This window comes from Podarcis filfolensis (genome assembly GCF_964270895.1).
Source record: "Podarcis filfolensis genome assembly, chromosome: 7".
NCBI classification, from domain to species: domain Eukaryota; kingdom Metazoa; phylum Chordata; class Lepidosauria; order Squamata; family Lacertidae; genus Podarcis; species Podarcis filfolensis.
In genome coordinates this window covers 43,691,032-43,710,464 of record NC_139603.1, presented here as the reverse complement: position 1 = coordinate 43,710,464, position 19,433 = coordinate 43,691,032, and the positions used below count along the sequence as shown (strand labels likewise).

At 39.1% G+C, this 19,433-nt stretch overlaps 1 protein-coding gene across 28 annotated transcripts in view; it reads left to right on the top strand.

Moving 5' to 3' along the window:
• Positions 1 to 19,433, top strand: part of PTPRM (protein tyrosine phosphatase receptor type M) — a 404,856-nt gene that overhangs the window by 235,613 nt on the left and 149,810 nt on the right. For all 28 annotated transcript variants that reach the window (XM_083622471.1, XM_083622489.1, XM_083622486.1 and 25 more), the window contains 2 exons: positions 14,293 to 14,566; positions 15,599 to 15,635. In XM_083622471.1, the coding sequence (XP_083478597.1) occupies positions 14,293 to 14,566; positions 15,599 to 15,635 (311 nt within the window). The remainder of the gene's footprint in view (positions 1 to 14,292; positions 14,567 to 15,598; positions 15,636 to 19,433) is intronic.

Below are 19,433 nucleotides of genomic sequence, written 5' to 3'. Positions count from 1 at the left end.
ACCTTTCTTCTTGACATCATATTTACTATATACAATGAGTCTTTTAAAAGTGAGGAGCATTTAGCTGTGAGATTCCCACCAACTACAGTGAGAAGTGACGCAGTCCTGTTAGACAGTGATACTATGTATTGAGCTGTTTGTACAGTAATAATAATAATTATTAAGAAAAGATAAGATAACAGGGTGAGCCTCTGGATGTTCATCAGCATTTCATTCCAAAGTGGAAGCACTGGGCTGGATTCAACTACATAGTTGGACTAGCATGAGTTCTGCTAGCGTAATGGGGCTTCCCTCCCTCTTTTCCCCATGTGCCCCTCACATAAGCTCTGGGAGGTTGGGAGAACCATCAGAACAGCATGTTGGGTAGGAGAAGAGTGATGCTTCCATCTAGCCAGCAGAAATGCTTGTGCAGACAGAACAATTGTAATAGCACAGTGTTGAATCCCACACATTGATAGTGTGTTCTAAAGCAGGGGTAGCCAACGTGGTGCCTTCCAGATGTTTTGAACTAAAATTCCTATCAGCCCCAGCCAGCATGACCAATGGTCAAGGGTGGTGGGAACTGTAGTCCACAACATCTGGAGAGTAGCAAGCGGGCTATGCCTAAATCTTTAAACATTAACTTGGAATATTCTTATATGAGACTGCAGTAAACATAACAATATATATTTTTTAAAAACGTGTAGAGTTTTCTTAATACTTTTGTAGTTATGGTCACAGAATAGCACTAAAGTTATGCATATACTTTTGAATTAAACCCATGACCTGTTTGTGCCTATGCATGGTAATAATTGTTACGTTATTTGGAAATAGTTTTATATTTTTTAAAAAATCATAGCACCACAAGGCCGGAGTTCTGGCAATTTTTTATTTTTTTTTATTTTTTATTTTTACATTTGCATGTTTGTCATTATTTTTGACAGACGTTATTTAGGGTTCTGTAAAGTTATCGCCTTGCAAGGTAAACTACAGGGTCATCTGCTATTATTGTCAGCAAACTGTTTCTGAATTATAGCTTTACAACGTATACAATAACCCAAACCATGGTTCAGCAAGTATGTGATATAGAAGTGATGGAGCTTTATTGATGCCCATAATTTTCCCGCTTTTATGGCAAACAAGAATTCTTATTTATGGCCAAACAGTCAATTCCAGTTACACTGAAGGAACAGTGCAGTAATTGCTTCTATTGTAAAATATTGTAATTCGTTTTTGTTATGTAATAGAACTTGTCCTTGAATTTCAAAGTGACTGGAATTAACTTTTTTGGGGGGGGGGATGCAGATTAAGTATGATATGTGTATCACAATGACTTGTTGGGAAAGTTACTATTCCTGTGCACATTTTCTCACACTATTCGTGGAAAACAACATGAAAAGTTTTTGGTAGCTTGCTCTCAAATCCTATAGCAAGAGACTTATTAAAATAAGTGGCAATTAGAATACAGTGGTACCTCTCGTTACGTACTTAATTCATTCCAGTGGTTCGTTCTTAACCTGAAACTGTTCTTAACCTGAGGTACCACTTTAGCTAATGGGGCCCTCTGCTGCTGCCTCGCCACTGGTGTGCAATTTCTGTTCTCACCCTGAGGTAGTTATTAACCTGAGGTACTACTTCTGAGTTAGCAGAGTTTGTAACCTGAAGCGTTTGTAACCCGAGGTACCACTGTATCTGAATTGGTGCTAGGAGAAAAACTTCCCCAAACAGACTTTAGAGCAGGGATGGGGAACTGTTGACCAATGGCTGGATGCAGCTCCTGGTCTCCTTTCCTCAGCTCACCTCAACAAAAAAGCCAACTCATGTGGCAGTAGCACAAATAATCTTGTTCAAACAGAAGCTTTCCTCCTGGACCCACATTGCCTCCCAGGGGGCAATTTTCATGCAGGCAACTGCAGAGGGAAACGTTGACCATGAAGCACTTAAGCTTAGATGAAGATTCCCACTCGTTTGAGCAGGAATGATTTTCTAAGCATTTATTTCTTTGTTTTTGTAAGTCAGCAAACCTTAGGGTAAGCACAATTTTCCTTCCCTAATGATACTGTGTTGGCTTCAAAAGGATTGCCAATTGGATAAAAATATGATAAACTCCCCTCCCCCTCCCCCCCAGCCAGTGGGTGCCATCATCTTTTGTTCATTTGTGGCACATTTGTCCATTTGTGCTATGGACATGCTAGATTCAAGAACAAAAATCTGGCAAATATCCTTTTCGTGATTAGCTAAGAATTCTAATAAGATTGATCACCACAAATGCATATGCCTTTTACTCCTGCACATAAAAGGTATCATTGCTTCCCCACCTGCACCCCCAACCCTTTGCTTACTTGCATGAAGAAGGTTAGACGTTCACAAGATGTTTTGCTCATCTGAATATGATTTAATTCAGTAAATGAGTATGTACAATGATTGTACTGGTGATTCTGTAGGTAGATTTTGAGGATCTAAACCTTGGAAATTTCACTGATATCAAGCTTCCCTACTCGTGCCCAGGAAATATGAAGGAATTGTGTTTCAGAGCACAGCTGTACATTGTATAACACTGATATCCATGAAACGAATACACCCGTAAAAGTGGAGATGAATCTTATATTAGTGGTATAGAACGTCAGAAAGTCCTAAGTTGAATCTCTGGCATGAGCGGAGGCTTAGAAAGAATGATTATCCATTCTGAGTTAAACAACTGGATGGAGCAGTGATATGATTCAGCACGTGGAAGCTTCCAATGTATTGTATTGAGTTTAGTGTCCCAGCATTGGCAGAAAGCTCTTTGATCCTGTGGAAGAGGTAAAGGTAAAGGACCCCTGACAGTTTAAGTCCAGTCACAAATGACTCTGGGGTTGCGGTGCTCATCTCGCTTTACTAGCCAGCATGACTAAGCCGCTTCTGGCGAAACCAGAGCAGCGCACGGAAATGCCGTTTACCTTCCCACCACAGCTGTACCTATTTATCTGCTTGCACTTTGACATGCTTTCGAACTGCTAGGTTAGCAGGAGGTGGAACCAAGCAATGGGAGCTCACCCCTTTTTGGGGGATTCGAACTGCCGACCTTTCGATCGGCAAGCCCTAGCCTCAGTGGTTTAGACCGCAGCGCCACCCGTGTCTCGCCTGTGGAAGAGGGACCGAGGTAATTTTGAATTAATTTGTCTTACACCGAATCAAGCCATTGGGTCCATCTAGCTCAGTAGTGTTTGCACTGACCAGCAGCAGCTCTCTATGGCTTTAGACAGAGAGTCTCTCCCAGTTCTGCCTGCAGAGGCAAGGGATTAAATCTGGAACCTTCTGCTTACTCTGCACCACTGTGCTACATGGGTTGGTAGACCCTTCAGAACAAGGTGAGGGAGAATTGCTGAAAGTCACCTAGATCCATGTTGCACTGACCGAAGCCTCTGCTACATCAAAAAGCCTTAATGGAGGGAAACAAATTGGATACAACCTTTTGTCCTCAAGATTAGATTTTCTTAGGCTCACTATACATGTCATTGAATCACTGAAAAAAGAAGGAACAGTGTTTACCCACATAGAACACTGGGAAAGTCTTCAATTTAATGACATTTAACCATGAAAAAAGACATGGTGTCTTATGGCATTCTAAAGACTAATTTAATGAGTTTTTGCTTGCAGAAGCTTACTTCTTAAGGCTGCCTCAAGACTCTCTTTTTTATAGCAGCAGCCTCAAACAAGTAATCCTCTGGAATATTTGCCATTAAAACCATCCTCTCTGTAATGCCCTTCACTTCATCTGGAAAAGAAATCACTGATATTTCCAATGAGGTTTGTAATTGTAAAATATTGCTAAGCGAAAGCTAATCTTCTCAACAAGATTATGTATGAGGAAATATTTCAGTCATTTCCTATGCTGTAAGTAGCAAATCTGTAGCAGAAAACATTTGTAAAGCAAAGATCTTAGAAACAGAAGGAAGTATAGATTCTCATGGCTAAGCAAGCATCTCCATACAATATTATCTGTTACTTCAGCCAGTGATGAGATATCAGCTGTTTCTGTTGGATTGCATCCTCTTAAGATTTGGTATAGTCCATAGTTCATCCCAGAAAAGGTTTTACAGTTAGGACTCCACTTCTGGGTTTTGTTGCTGGGGAGTAGCTTCCTTGCTATAAAGAAACTTTCCAGTCCTGCAATGTCATTTGCAATTTCTGGAACAGCCAGCTGTTTTGGACTAAAACTCACATCACTCACAACCAACATGGCTAACAGTCAGGAATAGGGATGAAGAATAATTTTGATTAAGTTCACATTAAAGCCTACAAATTCATACCTTCCGATTCAATAAGCAAACTGAAACAGTTTTTCAGACAAGAAATGTGTACAAAATTGCATGTTACAGTAAAGTGTGCATAAACATGCATATATTTGTGAAAGGAACACACAAACAAATGTGCATTATAATAGAACTGTTTTGCTATACTGGATACAGAAATGTATACATTAGGACAAAATTGTACTAAAATGCAGATTTTTTTGGTGAGAACTTTTTAAAAACAAAAATGAACCACAAACTGATGTGGAAATGTGGCGATATTAACTTAAGATTGGAAAGATAAGAAACCGAGGGAAATCAAAATTGATAGATTGACCCTATTCAGGGACAATGGGAGTTGTAGACCAAAGCAATTGAATGGCACCAGACTGGGGAAGGGTGGTCTAGACAGATATCATACTAGAAATATTGGGTTGTATCCAACAAAGTTGTCTCATTTGTACAACAGAATGTTACCCTCTTCTCTCCCATTCACCAGTGAGGGGAGAGGGAAGTCATTGCGCAAACTGGTCAGCTTGGTTGGATGCCACTCACTGCCCCCAGAAACCTAGATACCTGAAACAATAAATTAGGACAGGGATTCTCAGAGTCTGGTCCACCAGCGGTTCACTAGCTTCATTCAGGTGGCCAGCAGAGTGTCCGTGACTATGGAATTCAGATTGTAACACAATAAAATACAATGTAAGAAATAAAAGAAGTGATAAAAATACATTAAAAAATCATCTGCAACAGGCAGAAAAATCATTCAATGGTCCACCAAGACCCCCAGCAATATCCAAGTGGTCTGGGGGGGGGGAATGGGTTAGGGAATTTGTTTAAAAGAGTTGCTCTGCCCATACACCTACACTACCATTTCAGAGAGTCATCCGTGCCTGTGGATGTACTTGCCAAGCAGGATGCCAGCTTGCCATTTCAAGGTCTGAATTCCTCCCATCAAACCCATTGAATGTCTTTGGGAAAAACATATAGATGCATAAATGCAAAACCAGATTTTATGTCACTTGTGAAAATTATTCTGTCTCAGCATCGCCACTATATTGTTGGGTTATTTCTTCATTTTTATTTTTATTTTTGTTAGAAGAGTGTTGTTTCTCCAGAGTTCAGGGTTACCCCACAAACAAATGGTCTTGGCAAGCAGAACATTTGAGATTTCAACAATAAGCATAGTTCTTTGTTCTGTTTCTATTTATACCTTAAGCAATTTTCTGTGTTCTTTTAAAAGGGAGAATTAACCCAAGACATAAAGTAGATTTAAAATCTTTGAAATTATCGTTGCATTGTTGCAAGTGTCAGAAATGTAAATTTGTGCAAAATGTGTTTTATTTATATGTTCCAAATAAATTGCTGGTGTGTTATAACTTTTTACTGAAACCTGCATCATTATTTGAAAGAACTCTTAAGCTTCAAGAATTCAAATTTCCTGGAACTAAAAAAACAACAACACCCATCTTTTTCAACATAGTTACACATTACAGTTTGCAGCCATGGACAAGATAATAGCTCTTTGACTTTAACAGAGAGTGTATGAGACAACTGTTTTGTTTGAAATCAGTGGTTTGTTCAGAGCAAAATAGCTCATAAGCCACAGTAATTCCATCGAAGTTCATTAAGTTTTGATTCAGACAGATATGACATTGAGCAAGACTTTTCAAATGTTGGGAAACAGCTACATATCTCTATTCAGTGTGTGAAATTGAACATGTGACCTTTTCAAATAACCACTGTAATAGCTGTGCCTGCTTGCTGTGTAACATTCAAGTTAGGAACTTACACTTCTGTCTTACAAGAGATGCATGAGCACCTTTAAAATTTGGTTACCACATTTTTCCCCCCAGATACTTCCTAAACAGTGTTATCTGACCACTAAAGCATGTTGATCTGCAATTAAATAAAATACTGTTTTACAGTTTATTTCTGCAGCCAGGTCTTGCAGCTCCTTGTTGCACTGTATTCATTTTGCATATTTCCCTTTTTCGCCTATAGGGGTCTTTAAAAATATTCTCTTATAGGCACATCTTGCAGCCGACACGTATCTGAGGTTAAATACAGAAACATGGGAACTCTGCAGTGGACAATTTTGTCCTTTCTTCTTCTTTCTTTCTTTGTTGTTTTCCTCTGCCTTCACCCAGCACTACTCTCACAAAAACAAAGTAGCAAACAGAAATTAAATGCCCATGCCTGATAGGCAGAAATAAGAACTAATAGTTATTGGGCAGATTAGAGCAGATTATTTTATCAGGTGACAATGAAATGCCAGTGTTTGGTAGCTATACTTATTCATATTGGAGAAATGATCAGATTGGTTCTTCATTTATATGAAAAATCTGCCTTTAACTCAAACTATTTAGTAGAGGCACTGATACAGTTTAGAGGCTTAACTGTAGGGCTGACATACTTATACTCATGTTGTTTAGTATTAACATAGTTATTTTTCAAGAGAAACTTAATTAAATCCCTGTGTTTTAAATTTATTGATTTTTATCCATGCTGAATATATTTATTTTGGTTAAAAGGTGGGGTGTGCAGAAAAGAACTTTGAATTCCGTGGCTGATGTAAAGATTAATAGCAGGTGGCCTTTTAGGAAACTTTCAGATTCATTCTAATGTTCCAGTTGTTACGTCCATAATGAACAGATTTTTTTCACACTGCCCTTTGTGCGCAATATGGGGCTGTAATTGAGTTCATATTTTTCACCCAACCTTTCAGCTGTAATTAATATTTTATTATATCAGATTTTATCACTAAATAGGCTAGCAGCAAGATACTGTGCCACACGGAGGAGTTTTTTTAAGGCACTAGTGACTTGCTGATGCCAAGCCACTTTTTGTAATGACTTATGGTTGAGAGAACACAAAGCACATTTATGGTACCCAGCTAATATTCCAAAGCAATTTATGACTGATCTTATCTAGATCACAGCCAGAGCAAGAGAAATTAATGTTACAGAAACTGAATATTCATCACTGAAGATCTAGCTATGAAATCTAGCATATGTGGCACATTACCAAAAAAAATGCTATTTTTTCATTATTGCTTTTTATGAACAAAGTCTGGTTAGGTCAGGTGACTTTTCTGTAATAGGGTATCCAAGCTTTTCAAAGTGACATGAACCGTGAACACCTATCTAGTATGACAAATTTTAATGCAAACAATTACTGCTTCACGTACATTCAGGCTTGAACTTAATGCATTTGTTTCACTAAAATGCTTGTTTCTGTTCGTCTATAGTCTAGTTTTCATGACATAAAATAATCTAGAATATAAATTTTAAAGAATATTGACACATGCGGAAAGTACTGATTTCATTGGGCAACATCCAGTGGTGTCTGCATGCTTGTGCATTGGAAATCTGTTTGTTTAACATACATGCAGTTTCTCTTCTGCCCCTTCCCAGCCCTCCCTATGTGTCCCCAAAATCTGCTCCAGGGGGTCCCCTGAATCTTCCAAAGCAGATTTGGGATGTGAACATGCCTAGAGGGCTGCAGGAGAAAGGAGAGATAAGCACCAGTGTATGAGCAGGTGCCCACTTGCAAGATATTGGATCTCACCCACTGGCCTAAATTTAGTGACAATTGATTTCCTTAATAATCAACCCATTGTAACTCAGTTCAGACATACAGGTTCAAAAGACAGAGAAGAGGAACTAATTCCTTTTCTTCACCCTACACTAAATAAGTGATTGATACAGAAATGAAAATGTTACCGTTTCTGTTTCCCTTTAAATAGACAAAAAGTTTTAAAGTACTAATATTTATAATTTCCACAGCAATCCTGAGTAGCAGGACACAAATCGCAATTGTCAGGTCTATTGCAGCATGCCTTGGCAGATTTTGACTAGTTAATGGAAGCCGAGGGTTTCTATGCTAGGACATTGGCCCATAATATGTTCAGAAGGGTGCTGCAGCATGCTTTGAAAGGCAGAACTGTGATATTTTCCTAGGCTGGGCAAATAATTTATTGCCACATTATTTGACATTACAATGTAGGTACTGGATTGTGCCACTGAAAATCATATTTTCTTGTATTTTGCTAAAACCTAGCATTCAGAAGAGATGTGCAGTGGCAAATCTTTGCAGCTTTTGAAGCTCCCCAGGCTCTTCTGTAATCAAGATATCATATAAATAAACAAGCATTTTCCCTCCCTGAAGAAGTGAATAATTGGTCTCACTCTCATTGTAAACGCCCTTCTGGCATCGTGCAGGGAAAAATACCTCCACCTTCCAGTGATGATACACTCTCCTTTATAGGAGAACCATAGGGATTTCCTGTCTGTATGCATAGGAATGCTAAGGAAAGGCTTTGCTTGGATCTCTTTTTGGCAGAAAATCCCCTTTGTAAATAGTGACTTTTAAATCTTTGAAAATATTCATGTGAAACAGTTGGGCAGTCACAAAGAAGCTTAAGGGTTGCATGTAAAAACTAGATGCCATCCATGCACTCTCCCTCCCTCTGGACTAGGACTCTGAAAATAAATCTTATCCTAGCTACTTGAGAGTTTGTATTGGGCATTTATCTCTAGAGGCTGAAATTAAGCCATCTTTTATTTCCTCCTCCTGAAAGGCTACATGGGCATTTCTCCCTAGCTTTATTTGTGGAGTCGGTCTTTCTGTAGTAAACTAGAGGGGGAGATATTTTGGCCTCCTCGTCTCTGCTTGCCCTGTTTCAGAGATTTATAGTGCCCAGAGTTTGAATAAAGAGCATCAGCTTAATTCCAGTTGCTGCTGAATATATTACAATGCAGCTAAGAAAAAGAGCTGCAACGGATAGTACTTGCAGCATATAAGCTTTTGAAGAGTGCAAATCCTAGTTTGCAGATATACTTATTGCTGGCAACTTGTAGTAAAAAATAAATAAATCTGTGTTTTGAAGCCCTCAGGTAATGATTATTATGGAGTCTTCCCAATTCTCTACAACTAAAATGTAATACCTAGTTTTTGGAATGTAAGTATTCCAATAATGGCTTCAGGATGAACAAAGACAAAATGTCTTCAAGTCACAACAGCAGTCGAAACAACTCAGGCCCCCTCCACACAGGTTTTTGACAGTGTGTGTATTCAGCAACAACCGCATATGCTTTTAATGTATGTTTTTAACAGTTATGTTCTGCTCCTCTTCCTGCTTCAGAAATGTTCTATTCTGCCACATTATTGACTATGCACTGTCCTCCTTTGACTCCGCCCTATCCTTTGTTTGCCTTCCTCTTCATCTGCTTTTATTTTTTAATCAGGGGAAGTTAGTTGTGCTTTGATGGCAAACCACCACTCATGGTCTTTAGATTGAGTCATGGCGCCATATCGCCCTGCCTGGTATTCAGCAAGATTGAGCCACAATTTGCAGAGCATTCAAAAGGAACACAGAATCACACACTTACCCCTCTAGTAAAAAGAAGTATTATTTAGAGTTTGTGGGGACTTTTCACCTTGTCCTGTTCCAATTCCCACTCCCAACCCCATATGTGTTGGAAAGGAGTGCTTGGAATCCTGCATTGGAGTGATTTCTCTCCCCCAACCCTATTACCTGTCATTGTTCCTGGTTGCAACAGGTATTCACACCATTACTGTCCATTACTGCCTGGAAGGTGGTTCTGCTGTGATGCTATGCCTGCTCCTGGTCCCACATAATGACTCCCAGAGAAACCTGGAGAGGGAGAAAAGTGGCTAGAACAGGCAGACAGGTGGAGAAAAGCACCCACTGTGCCACATCTTTTCCAAACCGACAAATTGCTACTTCTAGTCCAAGTGAGTTGATAAAATGGATTAACAAGGCCAGGCTTCAATAAGCAGAAGTCTCACAAGGAAGACAGAGAGAAACTTGCCATAGGCAGCCTTTCTCTGCCTTTTAAGGTTGCCATACTTACCGGGGGGGGGGGCAGGAGGAATCAAGAGACTGCTGGGATGAACAGCTGCATTACCGGACTTAACTAGAAAAAAGTTGACACTAAAGAGCACAATCCATCAGGAAATTGTCCTTCTCAAGCCTCACTGAAGTCATAGCAGTGCAAGACCTTACGTTGCAGTCTTCCCATTAAGGTCACCTGGACTTTCGCAGGAGAATGCCCCACTGGATTGTGCCCAGAGAATCCTATAGTGCCTTAAATGTCTGATCAATCTATTGTGGCAAGAGCTTTGATAAATAAAAGCCTACTTCATTAGATTTGTGAACTAGAAGGAAGATAAAAAAAAAAAAGCAACGGAACGCAATGAGACCTAAGGACAGCACAAATGCAAACGAGACTTCGTTATTTATGTTGCATGAGACATGGCAGGATGATCTGTGTTTGTTGCAAAGCAAATGTGATTTTGCAAAAGCATTTGTTTTGTTGATCTGTTATTTGGGTACATTCTATTTTTTTATAATAAAGTTTTTTATTGATACAAAAAAAAACAAATACCAAATTACACACAAGAATAACCATATTTGGGCACATTATAGCTTAGTGTGGGCTTTATTTCACATTTTAGTTAAAATGCAAAAGGTTAGGCTAATAGGCACAATGTAACTTTAGACAATTGGAAGATATGGTTAACACACTGCAGGAATATTTAGATCTGGATCAGTGATGGATTTTATCAAGCTTAAACCTAAAGATTTCTTTCTGGCTGGTGCTATATTATTATATATTACCAGGAAGCATTTCCAGCAGTGAGATTTACAGAAGGGTTTTAGATTATGACTGTAATTCAAAGGATCTTATAAATGTCATTAGCAAGATGATCTCATTTATACACATTTAAAACATATAACTCATAAAATGCTGTCAGGTTATAGTTGACCCAGGTACTTACAACGTGTTAATTTACATCAAGAAGAGAGTCCTGTGTGGAAATGGGGCAGTTGACAGGATTTAGCCATTTTTCATTACCACTTGGACTTTGATAAAGGGGAACAGAAAAGAGCTTTGTGACCTTTTGGTGCTTAAATTATTAAAGAGAAAATAGGTTTGAGGTCTGGTTGCTCACAAATCTAATTTGTCTTTTAGAGTAAAGATGAAAAGATATTTGGGGTTTGAAATTGCTCTAGTCAACTAGGTTCTTTCTTTAATGTGTCAAAGGAAGAATTCAAGCATTTAGAATGAGGTGTATATGGGGTATTGTGTGTAGAATAACTAGTATGAGCTGAATAAAACGCCCTGAAAGCCAATTGTATTTCAATAATCTGAAAGACGCATTATGAATGGATTCTACCTGTGTGATTAAGATCAGCTTTCAGTCAGGTTAAAAAAATAACTGGACTTGTTATTAGAGCTTGTTGGAATAATAATTGTGCATTTTATTTTATTCTCTTGGTTGCTAGATCGGCAACTGTGGATTTTATCCAAAAGCAGTTAGTAGCAAGTAATTTGTTGGAGGTCAGCACAGTTGCCTATATTTTGCAGTGGAGACAAATAGCAACTATATCAGAGCAAGACTATTTTACTCTGGGCTAAATGTGGAATAGTGTAATAGGCAAAGATTAACAGGACAAGTCTATACTCCTATTTACACTGGTGAACCCTTACGTTGTCATGATGCTGATACATTCATACCTCGGGTTGAAGTTGCTTCAGGTTGAGCGTTTTCAGGTTACGCTCCGTGGTGACCCGGAAGTAACAGAACGCGTTACTTCCGGGTTTCGCCGCATGCGCAGACGCTCAAAATGACGTCATGCGCAGAAGCAGTGAATCACGGCACTCGCAGGTGCGGGTTGCGTTCGCTTCAGGATGCGAACGGGTCTCCGGAACGGATCCCGTTCGTATCCAGAGGTGCTTAACAGCATAACATATATGTATAACATATGCATATACAGCATAACATATAACCCTAACTTCTAACAAACAAGTTATGTTGTTTAACATCTTTATAAACGGCTTGAATTGAGGACTGATCATCAAATTTGCAGATAACGCCAAACTGGGATGGGTAGCCAATGCTGCAGAAGACAGAATCGGAATTCAGTATGGCCTTAACTAACCTTTGTTAGTTTGGGCCCAAACTAACAAAATGAATTTCAATAGGGACAAATATAAGGTTCTACCCTTGGTCAGGAAGAGCCAGCTCCAAAATTATAAGATGGGGGACAACTGGACAACTAGGGGGGCTTGGTAGACCACAAGCAGCAGCAAAAAAAAGCTAATGCTATTCTAAGGTGGATCAACAGAAGTATAGTCTCCCAATAAAGGGAAGTCATAGTCCCGTTCTATTCTGCCTTGGTCATACCACACCTGGAGTACTCTGTTCAGTTCTGGACACCACAATTTAAGAAGAGTATTGACAAGCTGGAATGTGTGAAAAGGAGGTTGACTGAGATGATCAAGGATCTAGAAACAAAGTATTCAGTTTTAGGCTGCATAAAAATAGACCTCTGCACAAATATGTGAACATTTAGCAAATGTGAGCACTATTTCAGATCTTCAGTGCTCTCCCGTGATTGCAGAAATCGATTTGCAGCATGAAAGCAGATTGGTTTTCATTTATTGCTGAAATGTTCATGATTTCAGTTCTTCAAATGCGCTGTGAGCAGAACATGCGAGAGTTGTTTTTTCTCATTCCAGTTTTAACATCTGGTATATTGTTAACAGTTGAACAAAGTGCTTACAAGATACAGCGTAGGAGTTCCTTTTCAGGTTACCAATTGATAACCTTGAGCTATTTATTTTGGCTTCCAGAAAGTATGCTGTGTTTCTAGATAACTAACAAGTTGCAGTCAAACTTTTTAAAAAGGACCATGTTGATTAAAATATTAAAGGGTCCATAAACAATCATAAGCTTAGTTATTAATTGATCAGATCAGGTCCGTTTATTTTTATCTAGTCATCAAACCATCACAAAACCAAAGTTTAACATAATATCAATTTAGAAAAAATAACTGAAACCTAAATATACAGCTTAAACATAAAATTCCCACTTTGCTGCCACACCAAGAAAGAATTAGACAAATAATTATGTGTGGACAGGGTGAATAAATGATTATATATTTGTTCCCAGTCCAAGAACTGAGGAAAATGTCTCCCTCTTTGCTATGTGAACATTTATAATTGAAGTCCAACCTGCAACGTAGACCCACTGTCCTAAGGGCACCCAGACCTCATGCCACCAGACCTCATGCTATGGGTGATGACTCGAGTACCCTTACTCCCATAAATCCTCAGGATGACTGAGAATTAAATTATTATCTTTTCCTTACTTACCTGAATAATACAAATCAACAAAAACTGTGTTAAACTGTGAAGTAGGGGAAAATAGGGAGTCTCAAGTGTCAGTCATGGATCCACCCAAATTATTATTCAGTGCCATAAAAGGCAGCTAGCTAAAGCCCATGCTCAAAAGGGAGGGAGGGAGGGAGGGTGCTGCAAAGGCAAATGGGAGGGAATAGAGGAGACGGAACAGCCTTAAATACCAGGCTAATCTGATCCCTCTCAATGGTCATCCCAAGTCTCTTTCCCCTAGGAGAGGGTAGGGCAGACTTGACCCCACAAAGAACGCGAACACAATTCCCTGGCAGTTCACAACATGCACATTTTAAAACAGTTACTAACAAGTAAGTCTCTTAGACCAGCTTACTACTGCAGTATTCCTCTTACTTATTATTTTCCTGTGAATTTGACCGTCATACCATTTCATTCAAACAAGGCAAATGGCGTAAAGTAGAATATTCATAGCCTCGTACCTACTCTCTGTTCACAAAAATATGTGTAGCACCTTTTATTACCAATGAAACATATATTTCTTACCTGGTAGTACTCAAAGGACGTATTTCTAACCAGTTTATCTATGAAATGCTTTATCAACTTTATGGTGTATACCATTTCCTTCTGTGTATTTAAAAAGGAAGAGACATGTACTTTATAGATGCAGTTCTTGAATGATAACTTTATTTCACTGTGTTCCTTGCTTTCAAACATAACCTATTTTATTATAAATACTGGGTTATGTGATTCAAAATTACATTTTGCATACTCTAAATTAACCCAGCATTATTTTTTTGTCTTTTCTTTCTCCTCCTCCACCCTCTCCTGTTTTTCATTTTTCATTTCTTTAGTGTCTACCAAATAGTGGTTGAGGAAGAGCGTCCTCGCAGAACCAAGAAAACAACTGAAATCCTGAAATGCTATCCAGTACCAATCCACTTCCAGAATGCTTCACTTTTGAACTCTCAGTATTATTTTGCTGCCGAGTTCCCGGCCAACAGTATTCAGTCTTCTCAGACTTTTACAATTGGTGACAACAAAACCTACAGTGGCTTCTGGAACACTCCTCTTCTCCCTCATAAAAGCTATAGTATTTATTTTCAAGCTGCCAGCAGAGCCAATGGGGTAAGTTTTAGGACGTTGGTTTGAAGCGATATTCATGTGTGAATAGACCACAGGTTGTCTAATTTTGGTGCCAAATAGACAATGGAAAAAAGAAATTGAATGTTTTTCTTTGCATAGTTATGTATTGGCCGGGCCAGTCATTCTTGGGAGAGAAATTGAGCCAGTGGGAGGAAGCACATATTTCTGTCAATGGTTAAGAGCCTAGGCAATCATTCCTTACAAAATTACTGTCATTCTGTCCTCTTTTCGATCATGCTGCTCCTATTAAATGATTTTCGCTTTTATACTTGGCTTATTCTGCTGCATTATATTAGCTTGCATTGGCTTGTGCGCCCATTTTCAGTCTTGATTGCCCTGACTTAAGACACAAGCCTTTTCTCTCTCTCTCTCTTAAAGAGTTTAAAAGAAATAAGTTGATGGAGCCAAAGTGAAAAGTGCATAAAAGGTCCATCCTTTGCAGGTCACTTTTAATCCAGCTTCTACATTCTAGAATTGTTTTCCATTTCAGAACAGACCTACCCCGAGCCCTTCAACTCTTGATAAGCTTTGGCTGTCTCCCCTGACAGCAGGGAAATGTTTTCTGCCAAATAACATAATGGCCCCTCTTTTACAGTGCACTGACAGTGCAGAAATGTGAAACACCATTGATTTTTGTTTGCTTTCTTACATTGTCTAGCATGTTGCTTGGAACTGTGTAGCTGACTGTAAAGAAAAGAAAATATCCCAAGGTCAATGTGTTGTAAAAGGAGGGGGGGTGGAAAGTACACATATCATGTCTAATAACATCTCATTCATCTTCTAGGTTAATATTAAGTGAAGTATTGATGTTACATGCCCAAGTGCATTTTCCTTTGGTTGTCTATAGCAGGGAAATACATTGACTAGTGTAGCAGGCTATTAAGCTTGAAACCAAACATGTAAAAGTTGGTACTGATTTTAGATCTTAGCAGTATTTTAAGCAGAAGCAATGTATTATATTCTTGCTGTGGATGTAAACTAGCAAATGACCTTTTCTTTCTTTATCTGGCATAGGAAACAAAAATTGACTGCGTCAGAGTGGCCACAAAAGGTATGCTTCCATTGTGTCTTCTTAGCCTTAAATCTGTCAAATTGTGTATCATAATATACATGGTTAAATACACATATCCAATTCTGCCATTTTAACGATATTTTTAAGTATTATTTATTTAAGTATAAGAGTAAGACAATGAATGGCTGAGTTTGTTTAATTTAGAAAGGTGGTGAAAGCCTAATTTCCACTCATATTTCAATTGTCCAGCAAAAGTTTAAAAATAATTAGAGTTTTCACATTTTTGGTGCAGAGTAGCTATGCCTATTGGTGCTCCTAAACATCAATATACTAGGTTGAGGAAACAATAATTATTTGTCATTCGTGTTGCTCACTCTAGGATTGCAAGAGGTTTGCTTGAGCTTCCTCTCTCAATAAGGCAGTCAGTGGTTGAAGCACAAAATTTATGGTGGTCTGATGACCTCCATTTGTGACTGTGATATAACTGTTGGGCTGTTGTAATGAATTGTATATTAGGATTGTTCGGAAGTTTCATATGCGAAATGTGATAGTCTATCTGCTTACATGGGTGGGGTGTTGGGAACATATTACACTAGTGCTCCCCTGCAGTGACTTCCTGTATTTTTCCAAGTATGATTCAAGGTGATTTGTTTAAAAGGGGAAATTTTACTTTTGAAGCCTTTCATGGCTTGAGCCTTAGGTACCTAAGAAATGGCTTCCTTTCATGTCGTCCAATGCAGTTTCCAAGCTCAGTTTCTTTTATCTGCATTCCCAGTATGACTAAGAAGTGTACAGGCACAGAGAGACATTATTTGTCATTGCACCCTGTTTTGAAATTCCATTAATCTTGAGTTTCAACAGAGCTCAAACCTGATCACATTCAGGAGTTTTCATGATTCAGGAAGTTAATCCAAGTCTTCACCCCCTGATTTTGTGGGGCTGAATTGTGAAATGAAATACTGTTTTTAAAAAATAATTTCTTAAGTGAAGAACTACCCACCACTAGTGTGGATTAGTTTCTTAAAAGAAGCTGGAAATATTTGACACAAAGCTTGATTACCACATCAATAAGAAACATAAAGTTGGATCTAGACCTACCATTCCTTAAATGGAAGCTTTCCTTCCATTTGCAGAAGTGAGTTGCATCCGCAGAGATTCCTGCTTTACCAAGTGGATGCTCCCACTGGTGGAAGGAGACAGTCCCCACCACCTCCTACAGCACCCAGCAAGCTCCAAACATAGGGGCCTACAGAGAACAAAGAGGCAAAAATTGTCTCCTTGTGTTCTGCACATAGGCTTTTGCATGAGAGTTCCATTCTGTGCAAATTGTTGCAGCCAATTATTTTAAGCAAACTTTGTAAATGAAGTCTTATGTTCAAAGATACTATAGTCTTATCAACCTCTTCATGCAAAGAGTATGCTCTTATCAGCATGATTATATTGCTTCACCTCATTTTTAATAATAATAATATAGGTAACTATTTATTATTGGGTGTTCTGCATGATGAATAAACATCCAATAGCCTACATACTGCTAGTTGTTTACTATAAAGCGTTACATCACCTCTAAATTTTACGAATTATGTTTCTTCAATCAGTATATCATTCCTGGCCAAGCAGAATTTTGTCTAACTATTGTTCTGGCACTTTAAAAATTAAAATAAAATAAAGAGGAAGAATCTGGTCCAATTTATTATATAAGGCTACACTGGTTTAATAACATCACATGGCAATCTGTGGTTTAAATATTTAAAGATTATTCTGCCATTTATTTCACTATTTGATTGGATTAACTTTTTTACTTATTACATTTGGAAAAAGAGATCATATTTTCTGCAGTGAGGTAGCTACCATAGCAACAGATGACATCAAACTAGCCTCTTAGGAAAAAGGAAAGAAGGAAATTCAGCTTTTATTTAAATATGCAAGTTCATTTTATGTTGTGAAAGCATATTTGCCCACACTTCATAAAATCTCTGGGAAAACCATGGTATTATCAGAGACACCCACCCTGTGAGTTACTGGAAATAAGTGCTCTAAGCTGCATGTCAGGATTAAAAAGCTGCAAAACTTTCTAGGGAATCTTCTGCAAATGATTATTTTTAACACTATTACCTTTATGAAGATATCTAGTAGATATATCAATTTAACTAACTGCTAAATATCTAGATCAGGCATAGGCAAACTCGGCCCTCCAGATGTTTTGGGACAATTCCCATCATCCCTGACCATGGTTAATTGGATTAAAAAGGCTACAACTTTATTGATTTTCAAATGTAGGCAAACCTTGGCATAAGCATTGGGCATGTATCCCTCTCAGCCCCCCCGACTGTAAACTGAGGGATGACAGGGCCTGGCTGGGTGGAAGGGTCCATCGCAAAGCACATGTTTACACAAATGGGCCAACCCAAATGCTAGGGGAGGCTCTGTGGCCCGCTGACCACCTGCTTCTGGCTGTATGGACAGAGACTTTCCCTCAATAACCCTTTAGCAGGGTACCCTGTAAACACTGCTACTGATGGGGGCAGTCTCCACTCCAACCCCCAGGGTCAGCAGATAGACTGCCCAAGGCCTAAACCGCCAAAGTCATGACTAGTGCTATGGGGAAGGTGAAACCTGACAATTGGAAAATTCCTTCCTAGCAAAGAACTGCAGCGGTTTCAAAAACCATAGCAAAGCCCTCTAAGCTGGAAAGCAAAGGGTTAGAAGATAAACAGAAAGACAACAGCAGTGCTAAAGGGTGGGCAGGGTGGGTGACACTCAGAGGCAGACTGGGCTGCCAACAGTCCCGTCAGCCCTATTATATGCCTGGGGTGCAGACCTGAGTGGAGCCTGCAAAGCCCAGGCCACCATGGATAGGCTTAATTCAAATGGGGTTGACAGTGCCCACAATGCTCCACGGTGGCTGAGGATGAAATCCCAATGGCTGGGGCCACGTGGCGAGGCTCTAGGGGCCACGGCAAGCCACAACCACCACTTATCATGGAAGAGGGGTAAGCAGCCATTAGCTTAGATTGGCATATTAGGTTAAGCTAAACTTTCACAATATTTCTGCCTATCAAAAAAAGAGACAGAAACATTGACATGACAAGTTATGATAAGTAGTGGAATGTACACGTTAAAGCATGGAACGTTACATAGCTTACAGTGGAAGAGCAATATGTGGGCAGCAACTAAATACCCCAGGGAGACGCACAGACTTAAAATGGTGTCAGAGACCTGCTTTGGGTGCCCCAATGGTAAGAAGCAGTGATATACAAGCTGTATCTCAGATTATCAAATATTTGCATATTTGCAAAACAAAAAAACAAAAACAAAAAAACCCCTGCCAAGTCTAGTGGCTCTTATATCAACAAAGAGACAAGTGGAGGTTTCTAGATTAGTAAATAGAGATTCAGTGTGTAGTAAGGCAGGTAGCAAGTGATGCCAAATGTGAAAACAGCAGCTTGTCTGGAAGCTGCTCTGACAGACGGATGGAATAGCAGAACTCACCTTTCAGGTGTTCCTAAGGAGGCAGTTATAAGTGGTACTGCGTTCTCCACACCTCCCAGTTGCAGTGTTGTAATTGATGGTTGTGTCTACTAAGCAGCCCAGACTTGAATCTCATTTTGTATAATGAAAACCTCTCCATCTCTTGTTGAAAGTGAGCATTTGTCAATCTTAATTAGTGAGATGTATTGTTATCTCACAGGTTGAATTTGAAAAAGTCAGAAATAAAAGTATTGGAATCAAGAGACAATTCACCAGTTGAGCTTTCTACACACAAACTCTGGTATTAGCTTTCTTTGCTTTCTGGTTAGCAGCTGACTCCCAAGTTGAGAGAGGTGTTTATTATGT